A 22500-nucleotide genomic window follows, 5' to 3' on the forward strand; every position below is an offset into this window, starting at 1 on the left:
CCCTCCCGTATTGGTGTGTGTGTGTGTGTGTGGGGGGGGGGGGACATGATGACCTTGGCAGGCTGAATGGGGGGGGGGGGGGTGTTATCAGTGTTTTGCCCTGGGGCCTTGTGTGCGACTGTTCTGTCACTGTTCTGGGATGGCATTACTATAGTAATAATACATACAGACTCAATCGTATTTCTCACTGTCATGGTGTATCCCAGTTAGTCCTTCTGTATCACTTCAAAAAGAAGGAGATGGCTGGGGGGCGGGGGGGCTGGGGGGGGGGGGGGGGGGGTGGCTCTCATGCCCATCATCTCAGACTGTCCTATCAAATTGAGGCATAAAAGCCCCTACAAATATAGGCCTACTTTAAAAAAAGAGAAGGAGATGACTCTGGACAGGATGTAAAACCGAGAGTACTACACCATCAAGGAAGAAAAAGGAGAGCCGACCACTTACTCAACTTAGCCATGTAATAGGAAACACAGCGGGGGGGAGTAGCCTGACTATAAACACGTCCAGGGTCAGGAAGGGACCTTTTGTTGTTATAAATGTTGCATTTGTGTGCTGTGTGCTTTCATTGTGGGGTCAGAGTCCGAGGAAGGAACCTCCCCTGGTGTTTTGCGGAGAGCATGGTTATGAGGCAACGTCTGCTGGGGGTGACCTGATACTGATCAGGTGGAATGACTAATTGTCTACAGGGTTTAGTGTCCGAAATGTTTACATGCGAGGAGAACTGAAATGACAGAATGTTAGAGATAGCAGTGGCTTATACAACAACAACAGCAGCAGCAGCAGCAGCAGCAGCAGCAACAACAACAACAACAACAACAACAACAACAACAACAACAACAACACATTATTATCATTAATATCAACATTAATATTAAATGCCGAAATTGCAGAAAATGACACTGTGCGGTGCAGCTGCGCACTTGTGTCATTACAGCACATAAACCAAAGTGTTGGTGACAACTCTGGTATACAGGTAGACTATACTGTATATATACATAGGCCATATATATGTACACACACACACACACACACACACACACACACACACACACACACACACACACACACACACACACACACACACACACACACACACACACACACACACACACACACAGGCCTATATAGGCCTATAATGTAGGCCTATTTGTAGAGCGTCTGTAAACTGATATTGTATTGAGACCACCCACGCTGTAACAAAGCATTTAGATTAGTATAGAAATCTCCCCATATGTGATATTATTAACTTCAGACCATAATGCCCACTACAAGGCTATATTAGTTCCCTTAATTATCCTTAATAAGGTCATAGATTATAAATGTTTCAAAGATGTACTTACACCTAGGCCTACAGTATACTTGAGTTCATGGCTGTAAAACATTTAGAAAGATTAATAATGCTGACTCCATATGTCCTTTAAGAATGGCGTAATAAAATATCCCAATCCCGTTTTGTCTTGTTTCTCATACTTGCAAAGTGATTTGCACATGCGTCTTCAGAAATAGGCTATTATTCACACCGACTTACGGGCGTGAATCCAAAGAATGTAATATTTAGTCAAAGAGGCAGGACGCCAAGCCCTTTCAGTTTGTCAGTGACAGCGCTCAAGGACACTGGGCTGAACTCCGTTGCTGAACTTTTATCCCACTAAACAGTTAGGCTCCGTACCACTGACGTGTATAGTATAACTGGACTGCGGAGTTCGATAGAACTCCATTCAACGGTTTTGAAGCAACCGCGGCTGATTTACTTCCGCCCCAAAAATGCGGAAATATAATAATCACCCTGACAACGTTGAGCTACATTGCTGATAGGTCGACATCACCGGCCAATCCACAAACAGACACTTCAAGACATGTCCCGCCCCTCCCACCCGAATATGACATGGCGTCCCCAGCAGAAATATTGAACCCTGTTTTCAGCTGTGGAACTGGTCGACACAGAAACACTTGATTGTCATAAAAACACCAACACAAGTTCAAATGGAACTGGTGATCGGTAAGTATGGCAAATATACCATGCTATTAATAAAATGATACTTTGGGATAAGGAAAGGTTGAAGAGGTTGTTATGATGAGGATAATAATTTTAGGTTAGCATCTAACGTGACCCACCCGAGTCCCCTAAGACCTACCTTACTATAAGTTACTTCACCACCTTGTAATCTACCCCCAATTAAAGATAAATGGGAAGTTAGGCTACAAACTTAGCTACAAACAGATGTGTCTTTGGGGTCGGCGTACCGTTTGGCAAAACATAATCCATGTCAGCAATACTCAGTATCAGCATTGCATTTGTATGAGAGCTCAGAATGCTCCATTTTTCATGTTGTACATCTGCGTAAAATATTGTTTGGTTTGTGTCTGCCACACCAAGTTAATCCTCTACGGACATTTGTAAATAACTTTGAATGTTTGGGCATCAAATGACATGCAAAACCTTTCCGTTTGACAGACAAACCATGGACGCTGAAGAAATGCTCCTCGACGCCAAGCTGTCATCCGGAAGATTGAAGATGAAGATTGCCGTGTCGAGCAGTCCATCATGACCATTTTTTTTGCTGATACCCCCCAGTTTTTGAAAAGATTCAGGAATACAAAGCTTCTCTTTCTTAGATCACTCTTAGAAGTAGACGGTATGGTAAACAAACCAAATTTAACCACCTTTCAGTTAGTAAAACATAGCTGGCCTACAGCTATGACTAACCATCTGGGTGTTTTGTATGCTTGACATCAAGATTTAAAATGAAATATTCACCCTTATGTCTGCTTTTTAAACTTGCTAATCATGGAGTGGGCATTCTTCCCCAAGCTTTGTAAGGAAATGCATTACTTCAAATCACACAGTGTCCTCCCAAACTTCTTTTTTGTCTCATGTACCCCCTAAGCATTTTTGTCATAACCATGAGTACCCCCTCCCTCATGCTCTAGTCTACTGTATATCTTCCTCTATCCCAGTGGGTTCCCAAACCTTTTTCTTCAGGGACCCATATTTTTACCATTGTAAGCTTTGGTGACCCAATCGTGCCAGCGCCATGCGAGAGGGAGTCCCAGGCGAGAGGGAGTCCTGCGGAAACTCATTAGAAAATTGTATTCCTCAATTTGTCTTCAGTCAAATATAGAATGACTGTTTAATGTGTCGCTTACATTTTGTTGCCTCTATGCATATATCAGTTTAAAAGCTTTACTTTGTCATATATTCAACATGGGCTATATGGTATTAAAACGAAACCCCTTAAAATCAAGAGGGCTTCGCGACCCACATGTGGGATCTTGGCGACCCATAAGTTGGGTCCTGACCATAGGTTAGGAACACTGCTCTATCCCAATATGATTATGCTCCATTACATTTCTTTTTATTGATACCTGCCAATGCATGTACCACCTGGCATTGTGTTGTAACAATAGTGTGGGTTAACCAATATAACAAATTAAAAACAAAATGTGCGGGGCTGCTGTATATAAGCATTTATTAACTGTGTTTTCCTAATTGCAATGGCTTTTGAAGCTGGTTCTGCACATCAGATCCTCTGTGGTGGTAGGATGCAGGCAGCAGCGTACTGTGCACATCTTCAGCTGTAACGATAAATACAATCTATTTTTAAAAAAATAATTAATGTAACATGAACATAATGAAGCATATCACTGTATATATAGAGTAACTATAACATTTCAGTGTAGTAAAATGTCTACATTTGTTTAAAAAGGAAAAAACCCATGAAAATCCGTCTCAAAAAAGTTTTGGGTGCAGGACTAACAAAGTCAAATGACAACTGAAAATTAAGTCTGCTCACCAAGCTCCTGTTTTACTTATTTAATGTGATGAGCTTGAAGTGCAGACTTCATTTTCAGTTTTCAAATGTTTTTTATTGTCCCATTAAATCTGCTGAAATATGGGGGTGTAGACTCACTTGTGTAATACACTATAGATGTAAACAGAGACGTTGTCCAAGTCCTTGGTCATGTGATACCTGCTGCAGTGTACTCCACGTCTTCAGACACCTCCGCTGTAAATAAAATAATGGCATATGGAGTGTGATGAGAATACGTCACTGTTTGGTACACCAACAACTTAACATACTTATGTCGTTTACATTATTTACCTCAACATTAAGTAGCTGAACTTGTATTAGTGTCAGGTTCATGGGGAAGAAAAACACAATAGATAAGGAGATGGGGCTGCTCTGTTTCAAAGCATGCTACCTAAATCAGTGAAAATCATGGGGTGGTAGTTTCATGGTGTGGGCATGCATATCTGTCAATAGAAATTGGTACCCTTGTAATTAATTGAAGATAGTGGCTACTGACAAACGCTGAGAGTTTACTACGCTTGATCTATACTTTTATCCAGTCCAATTACTTTTTGTCCCTTCAAATTGGGAGGCACATGTAAAAATAAGTGAAAGTCGCTTTGGATGCAAGCATTGGCTGAGTGTAGTGTAATGTTACATACCGGGTACTATATAGTATCATAGATGGCAGCAGGCTGGTCAGGTCCTCAGTTGTGCACTGGCAACAGTGGCTGGTCCTTGTCAGGTGTGTTTATGGGGCCTCTTCTCAGGTCAGAGAGCCAAATCCTTAATGATGTTGACTATGGTGAGACCTGCTGGCGTGTACTGTAAATTTTCAGACATCTGTAAAGAAAATGATGACAAACGAAGGGTGATGAGAACAACATATATTTCATTACTATGTTATTACTAATATATAAACACATGCAGAGTAAGCAGATGATGGTGTTAGCCTTACATTGGAAGGTCTCTGGTCTTAACTCAAGCGCATACTTTAGGGATTTGAAACTTAGGCCTACCTGACAGTGAGTCCTGGCTGTGTTTTCCAGGTGAAGTGTGGTTTGTTGTTTTGCCTACAGAATGAAACCATGTCACATGAGGATGGGGAAAGGATGTTTACTACACAATGCACTCGTCAGTAGGCCTGCAATCGTCAACATTACTGACAGTTTGCATTACACTATGCACTCAGTACAGTCAACATTAATGACGCCATTTGCATACTGAAAACGAACGTACCAATGACCATCATTTCATCACCAACTAGCAACTTGGCAATTTGGCAACACAGAAACAAACAATATTTGACAGTTTTTCACGGAGGAACACAGCTAGACTAGGTTGCTTTTCCGATGTGGCTGGCCAGCATAGTGCCAGAATGGTAGTGAAATGTTTACAGCATCGTGAATGAATATGTAAGGACTTGGCTACGGTACGGAAGGAGGGAATCCATACACCTGATGCACGCCAAACAGACACATTTTGCTTTCAAAAGCAAAGGCATTCAGATTACAATTAAGTTACTTGACAAACCGACAGATCATCAAACACTGAAAGATCAGCATGCTGCCTTTGGCTAATAACAAGCTAGCATTGTCGTACGTGTTTGTTAAACAAAGCTCAGTCATTTTGGTCAATCAGCCACGTATACAAGCTTTTATTTTACTTACCAAAACCGCAGAGGTCCTTACAGAATACGGAGAAGTACATCCAAAAGTACAACAAAGCATATTTGTGGGGAAAGTGTACCAAAATTAAATAATCCATCGCAGTGATGAAGCTGTTGAAAGCAGAGCTGGTTGAAAGTATTGCAGCCATTGACAGTAAATAGAATGGACGCCATATCAACGCTATTTGCCATTCAACGCTTTGAAGCCAGATTTGGGAACATTCCAACTTACATTCCACCTTAGCAACGCCAAACGCAGGTGCTGATTGGACAACAACAAGACTTCTAACGGTCAATCAAACCATGTTCTGATGCTCATTGGTCAATTTACCTTTTAATATCTCTCTAAAACAAAACATCACCACAAAAAATCACCACCCTGGTAAGTTGGAGAGCAAGGGGACCTACTAGTTGAGCGAAAAATTATCCCCCTGGAGTGGCATTTAAGGGAGATACAGGGTTTTATGTCTCTCATAGGAATGAATGGGATTTGGCCATTTTTTGGTCTTTTTGGGTCCAACCTTGGCTCCAACTTGGCTTCAACAATGAAATAGAATTTTGGCCTCCATTCTATTTACTCTCAATGATTGCAGCAGGGAGAGAGGGGGCTTCCCCTGGAGACGCCGCGAGACTCGCCCTTCTCCTTGACAACGGCCTGCCTGTCAATCAAAACAATAATTCTAAAGAATGGCAACTGCCAATCAACCCAAATAGCCATGCTCATTGGTCATTTAAACTATTTTAATAGCTTTCTTAAATAAAGGGTCAGCCCGAAAAAAATATCTGGGTTGTTTGGGAGGGAGGGGAGACTACCGTTTTAACGAAACAGGGCCGACTCGGCAAGAATTGCCTAGGAACTACATGGCTTCAAGTCCACCATAGAGATACATGGAAAAAGGCGCTCTACTTCCTTCTTCCGCCCCAAAATCGTCCCATGTCCCGCCCCCAGCCGTTGCTTCACAACGCATCGAACATCCGCAGTCTAGTTATAATAGAAGTCTGTGCTCCGTACGCTCAACTGCAGAGACGGGGAGCGCCAGCGGCACTTGTCTGGAGCTGGTTAAAGTGACCACAGCATACACATCGTCTTTTACAGTCCGTGACAGCTGCTTGGTATGACTTTCAGCGCTGTTACCGGACAGGATAGCAGACGGATAAACCCTTCAGCACAACAGTGGAATCGAGTTGGGTGAAGTTTTAACTGCGAAATTCATTTCTTCTTGGTGAGATTTATGATGAAGCCCTAATGCGCACAGGAAAGAAATATTACAACTTTTCGCACTTTTTACGCAGAGATTATTACATTTGATTTGTAACATGATAACCCATAGACTTCACAGCAGGTTATCAACCAAAATGCCGGGTCAAGTCTAGATTATCGCTTCTGATATCAAGTAACATTTGTATGGAAATCACAGTGCTTGTTAATTAACTGGCGGAGTGACGTTTTGTTTCTGGGATTCTTTGAATACGCTTGGCCTGTGCGCTAGTTCGCGCTGCTTCGGGCTATGGAGATACCACTAGGATTAGGAGGAGTTTGTGACTCCCCTAACACAGTTTTCCGCGGATCCTACCCAAGCCCTTTCTACGACTATAGAGGTGCACGCCAAACTAGCTTTGACTACTACCACAACAGACTGGACCTCTCTAGCTCCAAGTGCGGCTTCTTGCACCAAGTACACACGCGGGAAATGCGCCAAACTAGCAGACAGCCAGCCCGTGAGGGGACACGCTCTGGAACTACTTGCATCTCTGGCTATGAAGTTAGTGCGAAACTGGGAGGCGCTGACAAGAGTCTGAGCTGTGGAACAAGTCGCACGAATGCCACCAAAAGCTTCACTGACACCGACGATAAGTTTCCAGACATTGCTGGGGACAGCGGCAAAGAGTTTATAGACTGTCAGACCAATTCACGGTCCCTTCGCACAGAACTCAACTCTTGCGGATCACCTTCGCCTCGTCACACACTCAGGATACATTCTAATAGTGACGCGTGTGTGGCACACACTTCCCCTGTTGCTGCCAGCACAACCATCTCAGAGACTGCGAGAGAGCTGTGCAACGCGGTGTCTGTCTCATTGGGGTTGACCATGGAGTCCAACGAGGTGCACGTAGGTGACGAGGAAATCCCTGCGCCTTCTCTGTCGCCTGACCACACTGACGGAAACTTATTTGAGGTGCAGTTACTGGACAGCGGGACTGGAGGAGGGTCCGTGGCGGGCGTGCCCATGAGAGAGTACAGAAATCCAGCAGCAGACGGCAAAGTATTCGGGATGTTTAAAAGTAGGCCCGGGGATGTGTCCTGCTTGGCAGGGGGAGTGGAGACTCTTCAGGACCTTACGCCGCCTCGCCCAGGCTGGCCCGAAAACGAGTTCACGCCACAGCAGCACACATCATGCACGGGCTTCGCTAAAGACTCGACCTTGATCATGGACAACTCTCGGTATCACGTTGAACAGCTGTTGCCCACCAACTTGACAAACTTCAGCTCAGTCGAGCCACTACCTGCCAGGTCTGTCAGTAGCCCTCCTCTTGCCATCTACAAGCCCACCACCGCCTACAGCACGGATGTTGCAGAGACAGCAGAGGAGAAATATTACCCAAACCATTACAACAGGAAGATCAAGTCAGAGGTGATGAGTGGTGAAGTTCCAGGAGTTTGGGGGTACCCCCACCGGCATGCCGAGAACGCCAATGCCCCCTATAGTCCTTATCGGCCGGCCATACACTCATATTGCTCTGCTGTGCAGCCTCCCTATGTATCGAATAAATCCTATGACTACGGTGGAGGGGGACTGATGACTCGGGAGAGGAGCAGTTCAGACTCTCAGTGGTACGCGAGTGGGATGCTGTCCAGAATGACTTATCCAACACCTGCATGCGTAAAAAATGACGTTGGACAATGGCTGGACATGTCATCATACACTGACGGAAGGTAAGCACAACTTTTGTTCACTGTCTACAATTCATACCTTTAGGGGTGTAGCAGCAAATTTTGGGCCCTATGTACAACCAGCTCCAATGCACCCACCCCCCACAGCCATATATAAATCGGACTGGGTGTGGGCCCCCTATATCCATGGTGCCCTGGTGACTCAGCCACACTTTACCCCCCTGTATGACACCTCTGAAGACTTTCCCACACATAATTAACTCATCCTGAACAAATGTATTAAAATATAGGATGATGTCATTTCAACAGGGAACGGATGATAGATTACATGAAGATGGAGATGTTGTTTATTAAGCTTGGTCCTATCTTCAAGATCAAAACCCACTATGAAAAACATGTCAGAGGAAGTGGTGTTAAATATGGTTAGTCATTCAGGTTTTGGATGCAAGCAATCTGACCCTGAACAAAGAATAGTGACACACCCACTCTGTCTGGACTCTGAATACGAGTTGTTGGTGCACAATTGTGTGGCACTGAATTCAGTCAGGCAGTTGCAAAGTGCAGTCTGTCAGTTGTTGAAGTTCATTTAAAAACATTAAACATCTCAGAGACATAAAGGAAATTAAAAAATGAAAGCCACTTGAAATCTCAAGACACCAAACTGCCATCATCATTTTCAATGAAAGAAATCTTCCACACATCACAATGTTTTCCAATCCATGTTTTATTGAACCCCTAGGTATTATCTATTTCTGTAGATGCATGCATAATTATGCATCTGAAACAAAGTTACTCAAGTGCCCATGATGTTTGGTTAATAACAAATACATTAAGTTGTTAGTGACTTATTGTTTATCCAAAAGGCTTCATTTCAACCTAAACACTCAGCTCCTAAAATGAGACCTACTCTGTAGTAGCAAGTGCAAGGTCAGTAATTGATACAAGGACACACCCTTTTTTAAACGAAGGTACAGATTCCTACTCTTGTTTTTTTGTTTGAATTATAATTACTGGCTTGCATCTAATGTTCAATGTGGTTATTGGTGAAGCATTTCAATTAAGACCATATTCAGTGGTGCATGCCCTTGACCTAATTTCAAGACAATCTGGACATCTAGACATAAATAATATGGGCCTTAACTACTTTTTTATTATTATTAAAGATATCACCCTAAGGCAGAAGACAACAATTGTACTCATTGTTTGGTAAATTGTCTGGAAAATCTGGTTAAATAATAAGTTGGATTGTCATGACCCGAGTACAGCTATAATAATAATAATAACACTTTAAACAAACAGAAGAAATTAGGTCACCAGGCCAACGTAACAACGTCAAAATCCTTCATTATTACACTTGCACCCTCTCATCCTCTCTGTGTTTGCATAAGATGTAGAGGAGACTGCATAAGCTGTCCATTGTTGAGCGGATTAGTTGGTGTGGCACACAATTGATGTGTTATTACAGGATTATAAATCCAAAATAAATCCTAAACTCTATCAATCAATCAAGTAATGGTTTGTTTTAGCCCAGCACCTACAGATGCTGGTTTTTGTTGGCAGAGTCAAACTGAAGCATCACATTACAGACTGCAAGCACGGTCACTTGTTGCTCTATTACTAGGTTAGTGTCACATGCAATTCCTGGAAGTTGTTAAGAGATATCAGCCTTTGTCTATTTGTCTAACTATGGGAAACTGTGGTTTATTTTTGTAACCCACATACAGTTTCATGCGAGAGTGAAAAGCTGTTTTTTTGTCTTGCATAGCAGTAAGACATTCTATTGTATTGTATTGTATTGTATTGTATTGTATTGTATTGTATTGTATTGTATTGTATTGTATTCTATTCCATTCTATTCTATTATATGCTGTTCTGTTCTCTTCTATTCTTTTCTATTAGGCCTAAATTCTGTTCAGTTCAGTTCAGTTCTGTTCTATTCTATTCTGCACACCTTTGAACTCCAGCTCCATTGTGCTATAATTAGTTGGCTATAGTTCTGAGCAGGCGTCCGTTGGGAGAGTCCTGTTGCTGTTGTGCTTCCCTGCGTGCCGCCCTTGTGGCTTCTATACTGTTCTCTCAAGGTACTCACTGCTCTGCCCTGCGCTGTGTGGTTATGCCTCTGTCTTTTTAAAAAAAATGCATCTGATCTCTTTCCACTATGCATACAGTACATCTTAGATGGGCCAAACACGGGTCAGTCCGTGTCACAGATAGTAATGTGTGTGAGAGTTGTGCCCGTGTTGTAGAGGTTGGGGTGAAATAGGGCCAGCCAGGGTTGTCTGGCACTGAGCACCGCTAGGCTACATATGGTCATGTTGAGCGGTTAAGTGGTTCCCAACCTGAGGGTCAAGACCTCCGAGGCGGATCAAAGAAGTGCTCCAGGGAGTGTTGTAGGGACTGTTCACAGAAGACCCTGAATACTGTATTCATTGTAATATAACAGAACCGTTATATAAATTTGTTATCAAGAATATTTGGGAATAATTGTGTTTGGAATATGAGGTGTGGGAATGTTTGTGTTTGAATGTTTGTTTGAATCGTGCCTGTCAGTGCAGAAGTGAGTCTTTCATTTTTCTGGCATACTTGCACTATATACTAGTTTTCCAGACCTCAGGACAGCCTAAGTAGAAATGCATATTTTCCTGTCCTACCGTACATGCAAACAGTGCACTCTCTGGCAGCCCACAGCCTAGGCTGTGCCACATGTCTTAGTGTAAGAGTTATCCCTGTCCGACATTAATCTTTCATCTTGCTGGCATACTTACAATACTTACCCTCACGGATGGCACAGCTCAGGCCAGCCTGTGTCACAGATAGGGTGTTAAAGGTACACTGTGTAGGATGGTGGCCAGAGTAGGTAATGCAACTATACTGCTCAGTGAAACGGTGCTGCCTACCGCCAAATTTAACCATTTCATGAATGTTTCTTAAATAATAAACTAAAAATGTCTATTTCTGAAAATTAAAAATGGCGGACATGGAGAAGATACCCTTGTTCATATATGATGTATGAAAAGTGTTTTTTTTGTTTTGTTTAAATTAATACTTTGATAGTGGTGGAAAGTATGGAGAAAAGTGTACCATTAGTGAAAGGGCAGTATGAACTCTGGAAAGAAATAGCAAAAACGTATTACACAGTGCACCTTTAACACACACACACACACACACACACACACACACACACACACACACACACACACACACACACACACACACACACACACACACACACACACACACACACACACACACACACACACACACAAACAGGCACACACAAACACACACAGAGACACTCCAACGTTGACCAAGCAAGAGACTGTTAGCTGTGAGATTAGGGGGGACCACCACATCGTATAGCACCCTGAAAGTCAGTTCTCTGTTTTTTTTGCCCATGGACTGTATAGAAGAGGCTTTTACCTATAGTAGAGAATCTTCCCCTCTCTCTGCCAGCCAGGCATGCACTCTTGACTGCCACAGCCAATGCAGGCCAGACAGACAGTGTCACAGATTTATGGTGTGTGGCAAAGCTGCAAAGCCGAGACAACTCCCACATCTCCAACATCTGCTCCAGCAACTTCTTCTTACGCCGGTCCCAACACCACCACCACCTCTGAACACTTTTTATACCGTCTTCTCAAAGCTCTTTGGCACTTTCAGAGCAGTTGGTGTGTGTGTGTGTGTGTGTGTGTGTGTGTGTGTGTGTGTGTGTGTGTGTGTGTGTGTGTGTGTGTGTGTGTGTGTGTGTGTGTGTGTGGGTCTGTGTGTGTGTGTGTGTGTGTGTGTGTGTGTGTGTGTGTGTGTGTGTGTGTGTGTGTGTGTGTGTCCGCATGTGTGCATTCATGCATTGCTGCACAGCTGAGGATGCTCTTAGACACACACACACACACACACACACACACACACACACACACACACACACACACACACACACACGCACACACATTGAGCTAGAAATGATCTGACGGATTCAGGTGGTGCTATGCGAATGTGCAGGAGCAGCGCTGAATTCTGGGTAAGTTGTCCCCGCTCTGTGCATATCCAAAACTTTTTTCTTCTGGGGTGTGGATGAGCTGGACATTTTGATTTGCAGCCTACGCGGTGGGAGCAGCACAACACAACAAAAAACAGTCTGAAGAAATAAGAAATAAGGGCGAGCTATACAGTGTTGTTGCCAACTTAGCAACTTTTCCTCTGGTGCGAGTTAGTGAGAGTTGCAGCAGCCCTGTCCGATCGTGAGAAAACAATCCTAAGTATAAGAATTCGTGACCTCTTTGTTGTCAACAACACTCTCAACACACATACGTTTTTTCCGTCATTTATTTGCCATTGGATTAAAAACAATCACCCATTAGAAATATGTACAGTACATGTGGGTGGGAGACGTGACGCCTTGTTTTTTCGTAACTTTGGTTAAAAACCTACAAAACTGTTATTTTCCTTTAAAAAACAAATGTCACTGAAAGAAGATGTGGTACATTATGTTTCATATTAGTCTTAGATGAGAAGAACCATTTTTGTTAAGATTTATGTGAAGGTTTATATGTCAAATTTCCTGCGGTGTGACTGTAACATTAATGAAACAATATATAATAATATATATACAGTCCCAGGAAAAAGTTTGTACACCCTTTGAAATTTCTTACATTTCTGTCAAAATTGATCATGAAACATGGTCTGATCTTCCTGGAAATCTCAAGAAGGAACAATCAGAGTCTGCTTTAATAAATTCCACCCAAAAATGTACATGTTATCATATTTTTATTGGTCATAAGGCCATAACATTCACAGGAGAGCAGGGCATAAGTAAGTACACCCTTGCATTAAGTAGGTTTTAACCCTCAGTTAGTTGCAATATCATCAACCAGACTTGTCCTGTAGTTGCAGATCAGATTAACAAAACAATCTGTTTGTATCTTGTCTCCCTCTTCTTTAGAGAACTGCCTCTCGTCAGCAAGGTTTGTGGGATGTCTGGAGTGCATAGCTTTCTTGACTTCATGCCATATAATCTCAATTGTTTTTTGTCAGCGCTTTGACTGGGCTTTTTCAGAATGTGTATTTTATTATTATGAAGCCATTCTAAAGTCGATTTGGCTTCTAAAGTATGGGTTGTTGTCACATTTCAGGACCCATACTCGTGTGTGCTTCAACTGTGTGACAGACTTCCTCACGTTTTTTCTGTAAAATATCACAATAAACTTGACTTCATTGTTCCACTGATAATAGCAAACTCTCAAGGGTCTGAGGCAGCAAGGTAGCCGCATATAATGATGCTCCCACCACCATACTCAGAAGAGGAGATGTAACCAAGAATAGCTAAAAATGGGATTCATTCTGCCAATCTAAAATGAATGGGGTTTCTGTCCAAAAAAATATTGCTGCACCTTTGAGGTTTCCGAAAAAGCATTTATATGCTTCATAGAATTACTGCAAAATATTCTGTAGACCAACGTTGAAACCAAAGTTTAATTGTTCAGGGGAACACACAATGTCATGTTTGGAGGAGAACTGGAGAACCACACCTTCACCAAAACATCATCTCCACCTTTGAGTATGGTGGCGGGAGCATCATTATATGCATCTACCTTGCTGCCCCAGGCCCTTTTCAGTTTGCTATTATCAGTGGAACAATGAACTCAGAAGTTTAACGAGATATTTTACAGAAAAAAAGTGAGGTAGTCTGTCACACAGTTGAAGCACACAAGAGGATGGGTGCTGAAATGTGACAACAACCCATACTTTAGAAGCAAATCGACTTTAGAATGGCTTCATAATAATGAAATACACATTCTGAAATAGCCCAGTCAAAGCCCTGACAAAAAACAATTGAGATTATATGGCATGAAGTCAAGAAAGCTATGCACTCCAGACATCCCACAAACCTTGCTGACGAGAGGCAGTTTTCTAAAGAGGGAGACCAGATACATCTAGATTGTTTTGTTAATCTGATCTGCAACTACAGGAAACATCTGGTTGAGGTTATTGCGACTAACTTAGGGTTAAAACCTATTGAATGCAAGGGTGTACTTACTTATGCCTTGCTGTCCTGTGAATGTTTACATCCTATGGCCAATAAAAATATGAAAACTTGTAAATGTTTGGGTTGAATTAGTTGAAGCAGACTCTGGTTGTTCCTTCTTGTGATTTCCGGGAAGATCAGACCATGTTTTATGACCAATTTTGACAGAAAGGTAAGACATTTCAAAGGGTGTACAAACTTTTTCCTGGGACTGTATATATAAATTAACCAACAACATTTTGAATAATGTATGAAGCATTTGGCATGATTGCATAAATCTTAACTTTAGATTAAGATATGTGAATGTGGAAAAAACTCAAGACAGTAATATTAACTACAAGTTAAATTTCGTAACACAAATTGCGTCCTGTGGGGTGACATGTATGTCAATGTTTGTGAATGGGCAGCTGCAAGGCCAACTACAAGGGTCTTAAAGACTGGCTCCTAACCAGTCAGTACCTCAGTTATTGGAGAGTGCTGTGGAAGTTTAAGGTGACTCTTAACCTCTTAATATGTCTTCATATTGCAATCTTTCTGTCACGCAATGCTTAGGTTCATTTTATGGTGTCCTGTGGTGTGACTGCTCTTATAGGAGGAAAAAAAAGTTTTTTTTATTTATGAAAACACATGTTAAGATTAAACACAATATCATTATCAAGTTAGCATGAGCTCAGATGTCAGTCATGTATACAAAAGGATTAAAATGGCCATAATGCAGTGAATTCCCTGTGGTGTGACTCAATTTTCCTGCGGTGTGACATGCCTATGCTATGTGTTGATGCAGGACACATTTTCCCAAAAATGGCAAAAATAAGGTGAAATTCCACAGACCACTAAGTGCTTTATTTTTTTCTATTTTTTTCCAATTTTTATCCATCATTTTTTTCAGGAATTTGAAAAACTTTTTTTTTTTTTTGCGTTACGCCCTTAAACGTCAACCACCCATGTACATAGTTTGTTCAAAGTGAAAAGCAATGCTTCAATACAGCAAGGCCATAAAAGCAGTAACTGACAAAATTATCGAAAATGACTGCCTTTTTAAATACACAATTGACTCAAAGCGCAGTGCGCAGCTTCGTAAGATGTGTTGGTAACACTTTATAATAATGTTCCTTAGTAAAGACTCAGTAAATAATTAACTAATGATGAATAAAACATTAACAAATGTTTTTATTATTAACTAAGTTTTATTAATGCTTTATAAAATAACTACAAATTATACAGTATATTCAAGATTTTACACACCTTATAACAGAGTATTTTATTCATTTACAAGCAACTTGTAAATGTTTGATAAATATAAAATATTAACATAGCATTTCCTAGTCATTTACAAGCATTTGTTTACATTTCCTAGTCATTTACAAACGTTTGTTAATGTTTTGTTCATCAATAGTTAATTATTTATTAAGTCTTTATAATGCTTTTTTGCATCCATTATTCTAAAGTGTTACCGATGTGTTCATAAAACCATATATGCAAGAATTATAGCTTTATTGCAATATTGCCAAAAATATTCACCTAGGATCTGTTGTGAGATCGATACCAAACATAGCATCACCCTTTATGACATGTCAGAGGGTTATTTGGGATGTTCTGCTACAACAGTTGACTTTGGTACTGAGGAATGGTTGATTTGTTCTGCATTACTGTTGTTTGCATTGTCTGTGGTAACTTTTCGTTGTGTAGGCTATTTTTGACATGGAGAGTTTGGTTTCCTCTTGCATTTATGTTGCACAAATGATTAGATGGTCTATAGCTTGGATATCGTGACTGCATGCAACTCTCTTTGAGACTATGTGTCTGGCTAACTATGGTCTGGTGTTAAACCGTTTCTTAATCAGCCATGGTCAGACAATGTCTGTGGATGAGTGTGTACCTTTGTGTGTGTGTGTGTGTGTGTGTGTGTGTGTGTGTGTGTGTGTGTGTGTGTGTGTGTGTGTGTGTGTGTGTGTGTGTGTGTGTGTGTGTGTGTGTGTGTGTGGGTGTGTGTGTGTGGGTGTGTGTGTGTGTGTGGGTGTGGGTGTGGGTGAAGGGCCGCTGACAGTTTTTGTTTGGCCCAGGACAAAGTCATCTTACAGGGCACCCAACCGAATAGCCCTACATACAATTCTGGGCCCCCTATCTCCCTGGACCTGGGACAACATACCCTGTCGGCGGGCCTGTGTGTGTGTGTGTGTGTGTGTGTGTGTGTGTGTGTGTGTGTGTGTGTGTGTGTGTGTGTGTGTGTGTGTGTGTGTGTGCGTGCGTGCGTGCGTGTACACGTGTATTGGGTAGCTCCTGCATGCTCAAGCTGTAGGCAGGTAGACAGCACTGTGGAGGTAAAACCTGACAGCGCTGCAAGGTTTAGGTACACTGTGCAAGTGTATGGCAGGCAGGAATACAAAGAATCAATGAGGAGAGGAACCCCCCTGGCTGGCGGAACCAAAGCCTTCTTGCCAATCACTTAACAGCCTTGTCATGGCTGCCAGCTCCCCAGACAGCATGAGGAGACAGAAGACAGGCCCAGAGAGACGTCTTCAGAGGAGACTGTAAACTCGGGAGAGGGAGAGGGAGAGAGGCGCACACACCGAAACAAACACACACACCGCACACACACACACACACACGCGCGCGCGTGCACCCCCACACACACACACACACACACACACACACACACACACACACACACACACACACACACACACACACACACACACACACACACACACACACACACACACAGATAGAGAAAGAGAAAGAGAAAGAGAGAGTCTGCACTCTCTCTCTCTCTCTCTCCCTCTCACACACACACACACAGATAGATAGAGAGAGAGAAAGAGAAGGAAAGAGAGAGTCAGCTCTCCCTCTCTCTATCTCTCTCTCTCTCTCTCTCTCTCTCTCTCTCTCTCTCTCTCTCTCTCTCTCTCTCTCTCTCTCTCACACACACACACACACACACACACACACACACACACACACACTCCTACGTTGAGTTGACCAAGCAAGAGACTGTGATCTGTGAGATTAGGGGAGACCACCACATCGTATAGCATCCTGAAAGTTATCCCCTCTCTGCTTTACCTCAGCCTGGTTATCACAACTCTCACTGTCTAACTCAGGTTGTCAACCCATCTCTCAGGGGGAGATGCAAAGGGCATGGCATGTCTACGTAGTTCACGTTCATAGAATGCCTCCGTATGCTATTGGTTGAAGCTACTATCTATCAAACCAGTGGTTCTCAACCAGAGAGACACCAGAGAGTAGGGCTGGGCGATATGGAAAAAAAACCTATATCACGATGTGGATTACTTTATATCACGATAACGATATATATCATGATATAGCACAATTACATACGTTTTCAGTTATTCTCTTTATTTGCTCTTTATTTTTTCATGTCGCAAAACAACCTTTCTTTAAAATTGATTATCACGATATAAACAATATAGGAGAAAGGTCACGATATGCACTTTTATATCACGATAACGATATATATCGTCATATTGTCCAGCCCTACCAGAGAGACACCACTATTCACACCAAACCAAACAGCCTTCTCTTCACATCCTTATTCCCAAAGCCAGACCAGACAGACACAGAAAGAGTGAGTGTGTGCACCACGTGCCTTTGGTTATCCTCACTGCACTGCATTGCCGCAGGGCTGTGTTAAGGCCTCTGCTGTACACACTCTACACCGACAACTGCTTCCCTTCCCATCTTAGCAATACCATAGTGAAATTTGCCAATGACACCACAGTAGCTGGACTTATTGCAAGGAGGGGATGAGTCTGCCTTCAGAGATGAGGTGGAGCATTTGGTGGAGTGGTGCAGAGCCAACAACCTGCTCCTTAACCCATTGATGACTAAAGCAACTGCAAAAAAGGCTGGTGAATGCTTAAGCACTTTTTAAGAAAAGTTGCCATCAGCCTATAAAAAAACAAAATATCTCAGCCTTTGAAGCACTTACAAACATGCAACAAGTTGCATTTAAACGCTAAGACCCTCATCTTGCATTAGAATGTGTTCATTCAGCTCTAATATAGGCCTACCAAGATTTCTAATAAAATCTCAAATCTCAAGAGCCTGAATGTGGCGTCATGCAGCTCCAGGCGCCAGGACCAATGTTGCGCAATGCAACATCAAGCATCAATGGGTTAAAACAGCCAAGACCAAGGAGCTGGTCGTGGATTTCAGGAGGTAGAGGACTGCCATCCAGCCACTAGTGATTGAGTGTGAGTGTGTGGAGAGGGTATCTGACTTCCGATTCCTGGGAGTTAACATGAGGGGAGGACCTGACCTGGGGCGTCAACACCATTGGGCTAGTGAAGAAGGCACAGCACAGACTTTATTTCCTCAGGATACTCAGGAAAAATAACATCTCAGAGGGTCTTTCTACTGCTGTCTTACAGCTGCTCAGTGGAGAGCATACTTACATACTGCCCATGTGTTCCCAGGTTGCACTGTGGCACAGAGGAAAGAGTTTCAGGGGTCATAAAGGCAGCTGAGAACATTGTTGGCTACCCTCTTCCATTTCTGGAGGTTCTTTACAGTGTCCGCTGCCTAAAAAAGGTCAAGTTCATTCTGAGGGACTCTTCACACCCAGGACATAATCTATTTCAACTGCTGCCATCTGGCAGTAGGTACAGGTCCATGAAAACCCGGACAAACAGACGAAAGAACAGCTACCAAAGCATAGTTTTTAACTTATACTTTTCCAACTTTTTATTTGTATTATCAGATCAAAGAAATGCTCAATTTCATTGTACTCGTTAGATGACAAATAAAAAGATATTCTATATTCTGCATTCTCTTCTGTCAATAGGCGTTTTTCCACATTCAACCCGGCTGTGCCGTGCTATGTCGAACTGAGTGGTGCTGTTAAAACAGCCCGGGTTGTGTTTCCACTACAAACCATATTACCCAGAGTATGGTTGGTTATGTTTTTGGTGTTGTCACGTAGCATTACTTTACGTAGTCTAGTTGACTTAACGTAGGGCCAACAGATATCTCACCTATCGAAGTAGGCTATAAATAGTTTCAGCAACATCATTTGGATACTACAACATTGATTTCTGCCTTCAATTTGTATATCAAAGTAATACAGTGTCAAACTAAAGAGCATTCCAAGAGAGTTGATCTGGTGGCCGGCATGAATATTTTTTGATTCAACGGTGAGAACGAGCTGACGAGGATTCTGGGTAGGAGGCAGCAAAAGACCCGCTCAGCTCGCTTCAGCCGATCAGCTGAGTCAAGTGTGTCATTCCCAGTCGAAAAGCAACAAGTGGCGGCTGAGTCGTGTTGTGTGGAGCTGTACCAGGTAGAAATCAGGCAGTGGAAAAGAGCCTTAAGGTTCTCAAAGTGTCGTCTGGATACCACTGGTGGTCCACAAGAGACCTCAAGGGGTCTTTGTGAGGATTTCCACGAATGTAGTCACTGTTTCCAAGACAAACTACCATATTCGTAATATTGGTAGAAGGCCAAACATACTGTATCTAAATTCGGTCAATTCCCTAAAATAAGACAGGCCTGTAATTTATATCAAAAATGTCATCTGCCTCTGAATTTGAGCCCATTGATGAGCGATCTATCAAATCTTCTTGAGAGCGAGGCGGTCCCTGAAAAATATTTTTGGGACAAAGTTGTCCTTGGTTTGAAAAAAAGTTTTAGAAACTGCACTACACAGTAAAATATGCAGTCTTAACTCCCCACAGTGTTAGTTATCTCACCACAGAGTTGATTTAACATCTTCCAGAGAGTATTTGGTCGCAGACTACTCTCCAAGAGTTAAATAACACTGCATTTTTTTCCATGTGTACACTCATTCCATTCAGTCCAACCACCCTACCCGAGCCCACCCCCTCCCTCATCTAAGCGCAGTCAGGAAATATCATAGCAGGTCATCCTGACCCGACGCACTGGCTGAGAACATGCCATGTGCTCCGACGCTGTCCAAGGCTTTAGTTCACTACTGGCAGAGAGAGACGAGCAAGCAAGAAAGCCAGCAAGCAGCGAGCGTGGAGGGTTTTTTTGAGCGTCCAGCCATCTTTCTTCTTACACGGCTGTCAGTTTGTTGCAGCCGTGCCAGAGCTGGCAGTGGTGGTGACTTGTGTGGTCGAGAGCAAACACACATGCAAAGGGGTTAGTAGTTCCAGGCCCAGGGAGAGGGAGGAGCAATATTGGGTTGCCATTACTTTTTTTTTGGGTGGCGGGGGGGGGTTGTTCAGTTGACTTTGTCCTGAGCCCAGCCAAAGCCGTCGGCAGCCCTGGTGGAGAGACTCGACACATGACATAACGGTCTCTCTCAGTGGGGAATTAACGGACTTGCATGTCAAACAGTGCCAAGAGGCTGCTGTGTTTACTGTGCAATCATTGATCGGGGCTGTTTGGTTCGGTCGTCCCCTGAGCTGTGTTGACTGTATCGGGTGTTGGCAATAAATCCTGCTGCTTGCTTGGCAAACCACAGGGCTAAGAGCTTTTATAAATCTCACATGAAGTCAGGACAGAGTTGTGGTTGACATTTTTCTTCCTTTACAGGCTCATATTGGGTGATGATGACACGCAAGTAAGGCTTTGAGGAGTTTTACTCACAGAACATAAAGTCAAGCAAGAAATACTAGCTCAGGAGCTTGAAGGGTCTGCTGAAAAGTACAGCCGTCTGCCCAGGTCAAGTACTGTGTCACGCTGCACTGTGAAATTAATATACAGGATCAGCCACATGAGACCTTCGTAGCTTCCAGAATTTCCGATGATTCTCTCTCCCTCCCTCTCTCTCTATTTCTCTCTCTCTCTATTTCTCTCTCTCTCTCTATTTCTCTCTCTCTCTCTCTCTCTCTCTCTCTCTCTCTCTCTCTCTCTCTCTCTCTCTCTCTCTCTCCCCCTGTGTCTATCAGTCAGTCAGTCAGTATGTTTATCTGTCTCTCTCTGTCTCTATCTGTCTCTCTCTGTCTCTTTCTCTCTCTCTCTCTCTCTCTCTCTCTCTCTCTCTGTCTCTCTCTCTCTCTGTACTGCATCATATTGCACTAAAGCAATATTGAGAGCACACACCATTACAGTTTTTCTCAATTGGTTTTGTACATATCTCAAATCTCTCTCGCAATATGCAAAACATAATCATTCTCAAAACAGCTTTAACAAATGGCATAACACCGTGGATGACCTGCAAAACCGCATCCCTTGCTCAAAATTGTTAGTTTGTCTTTCAAAACCAAGTTTTTGTGTCAATGAACATGTCAGTGCCATCAGAATGGTTAGTCATTGTGTCATAGTGTATGGACAAGCCAGTAAAATTGATCTGTCATGTTGTCAATTGACTAGTACACTTCTGAGGATCTTTTCTGAAGCGAAAAGTTGTTTAGATTGTATGGGAAATGTTTTAAATTCGACTTTATATAGCATTGATCAGATAAGACTGTACTACATTTACAGTTAGAGTATGACCTATTTATTGACAGGCTTTCTCATTGCAAAATAGACAAAATAGCCAACTCTGGTTGAGATGTCAAAGTGCGCCCTCTACCACCCCTTTTTACTTGTCTTGCAGGCTCATGTGGACAAAAATATAGAACTGTAAAGCAAAATAAATTTGAAACAATACACTGATACTGTATAAAGTGTGCTTACTGTCTTTTGAAATTCTAGGGAAATATTGTAGTTTTGCATGGAGCGTAATTATAAAGGGCACAGAGAGGCATAGAGTAATGTAATGCAGTACAGTGCCTGTTGTTGTATTGCATGCATGCTTTCTCTTTCCCTTCTACTGCTTTTGATTAGAGAGAGTCAATATTTACCTGCGATCAATTTACCAATTCAGATCACATTTATAGACAAAAATCCAATGGAAATTCTACAGTGCTTAACACATTATGACAGCTTGGTAAATCATTTTGCGTGTCAAGACCTATACTATGACCTGGGGCCTAAATGTTTTGGGGGATGAGATAGTTTCATGTATTCAGTGACAAAGCTTTTTGAATGATATGACAAAAGCAATTGATAACGTACGAAAAATTGTAGAAATGTACACAACTATTTGCATGGTGATGAAAGCATTTGCTATATGCTGAAAACAATGAGAAACATATTTTACCATGTGCACAGGTAACACCAAAGTCACAATTGAACAAAAACATTTGAGAATGATTATTCT

At 42.4% G+C, this 22500-nt stretch overlaps 1 protein-coding gene and 1 long non-coding RNA gene across 3 annotated transcripts in view; one reads left to right on the plus strand and one right to left on the minus strand.

Annotated features, from left to right (window-relative positions):
• Nucleotides 1-3524: 3524 nt before the first annotated feature.
• On the minus strand, nt 3525-5591 carry LOC134452609 (uncharacterized). The gene is made up of 5 exons (XR_010035483.1): nt 5462-5591; nt 4811-4864; nt 4454-4634; nt 3912-4007; nt 3525-3576 (listed from the first exon to the last, which is right to left on the minus strand). It is a non-coding gene; the product is annotated as an uncharacterized LOC134452609 (long non-coding RNA).
• A 912-nt stretch (nt 5592-6503) lies between these two features.
• The window catches only part of ar (androgen receptor), a 58063-nt gene continuing 42066 nt past the window's right edge, over nt 6504-22500 (plus strand). For both annotated transcript variants that reach the window (XM_063203078.1, XM_063203077.1), the window contains exon 1: nt 6504-8395. In XM_063203078.1, the coding sequence (XP_063059148.1) occupies nt 6969-8395 (1427 nt within the window). In that variant the 5' untranslated portion in view covers nt 6504-6968. The remainder of the gene's footprint in view (nt 8396-22500) is intronic.

This window comes from Engraulis encrasicolus, chromosome 7 (genome assembly GCF_034702125.1).
Source record: "Engraulis encrasicolus isolate BLACKSEA-1 chromosome 7, IST_EnEncr_1.0, whole genome shotgun sequence".
NCBI lineage: Eukaryota > Metazoa > Chordata > Actinopteri > Clupeiformes > Engraulidae > Engraulis > Engraulis encrasicolus.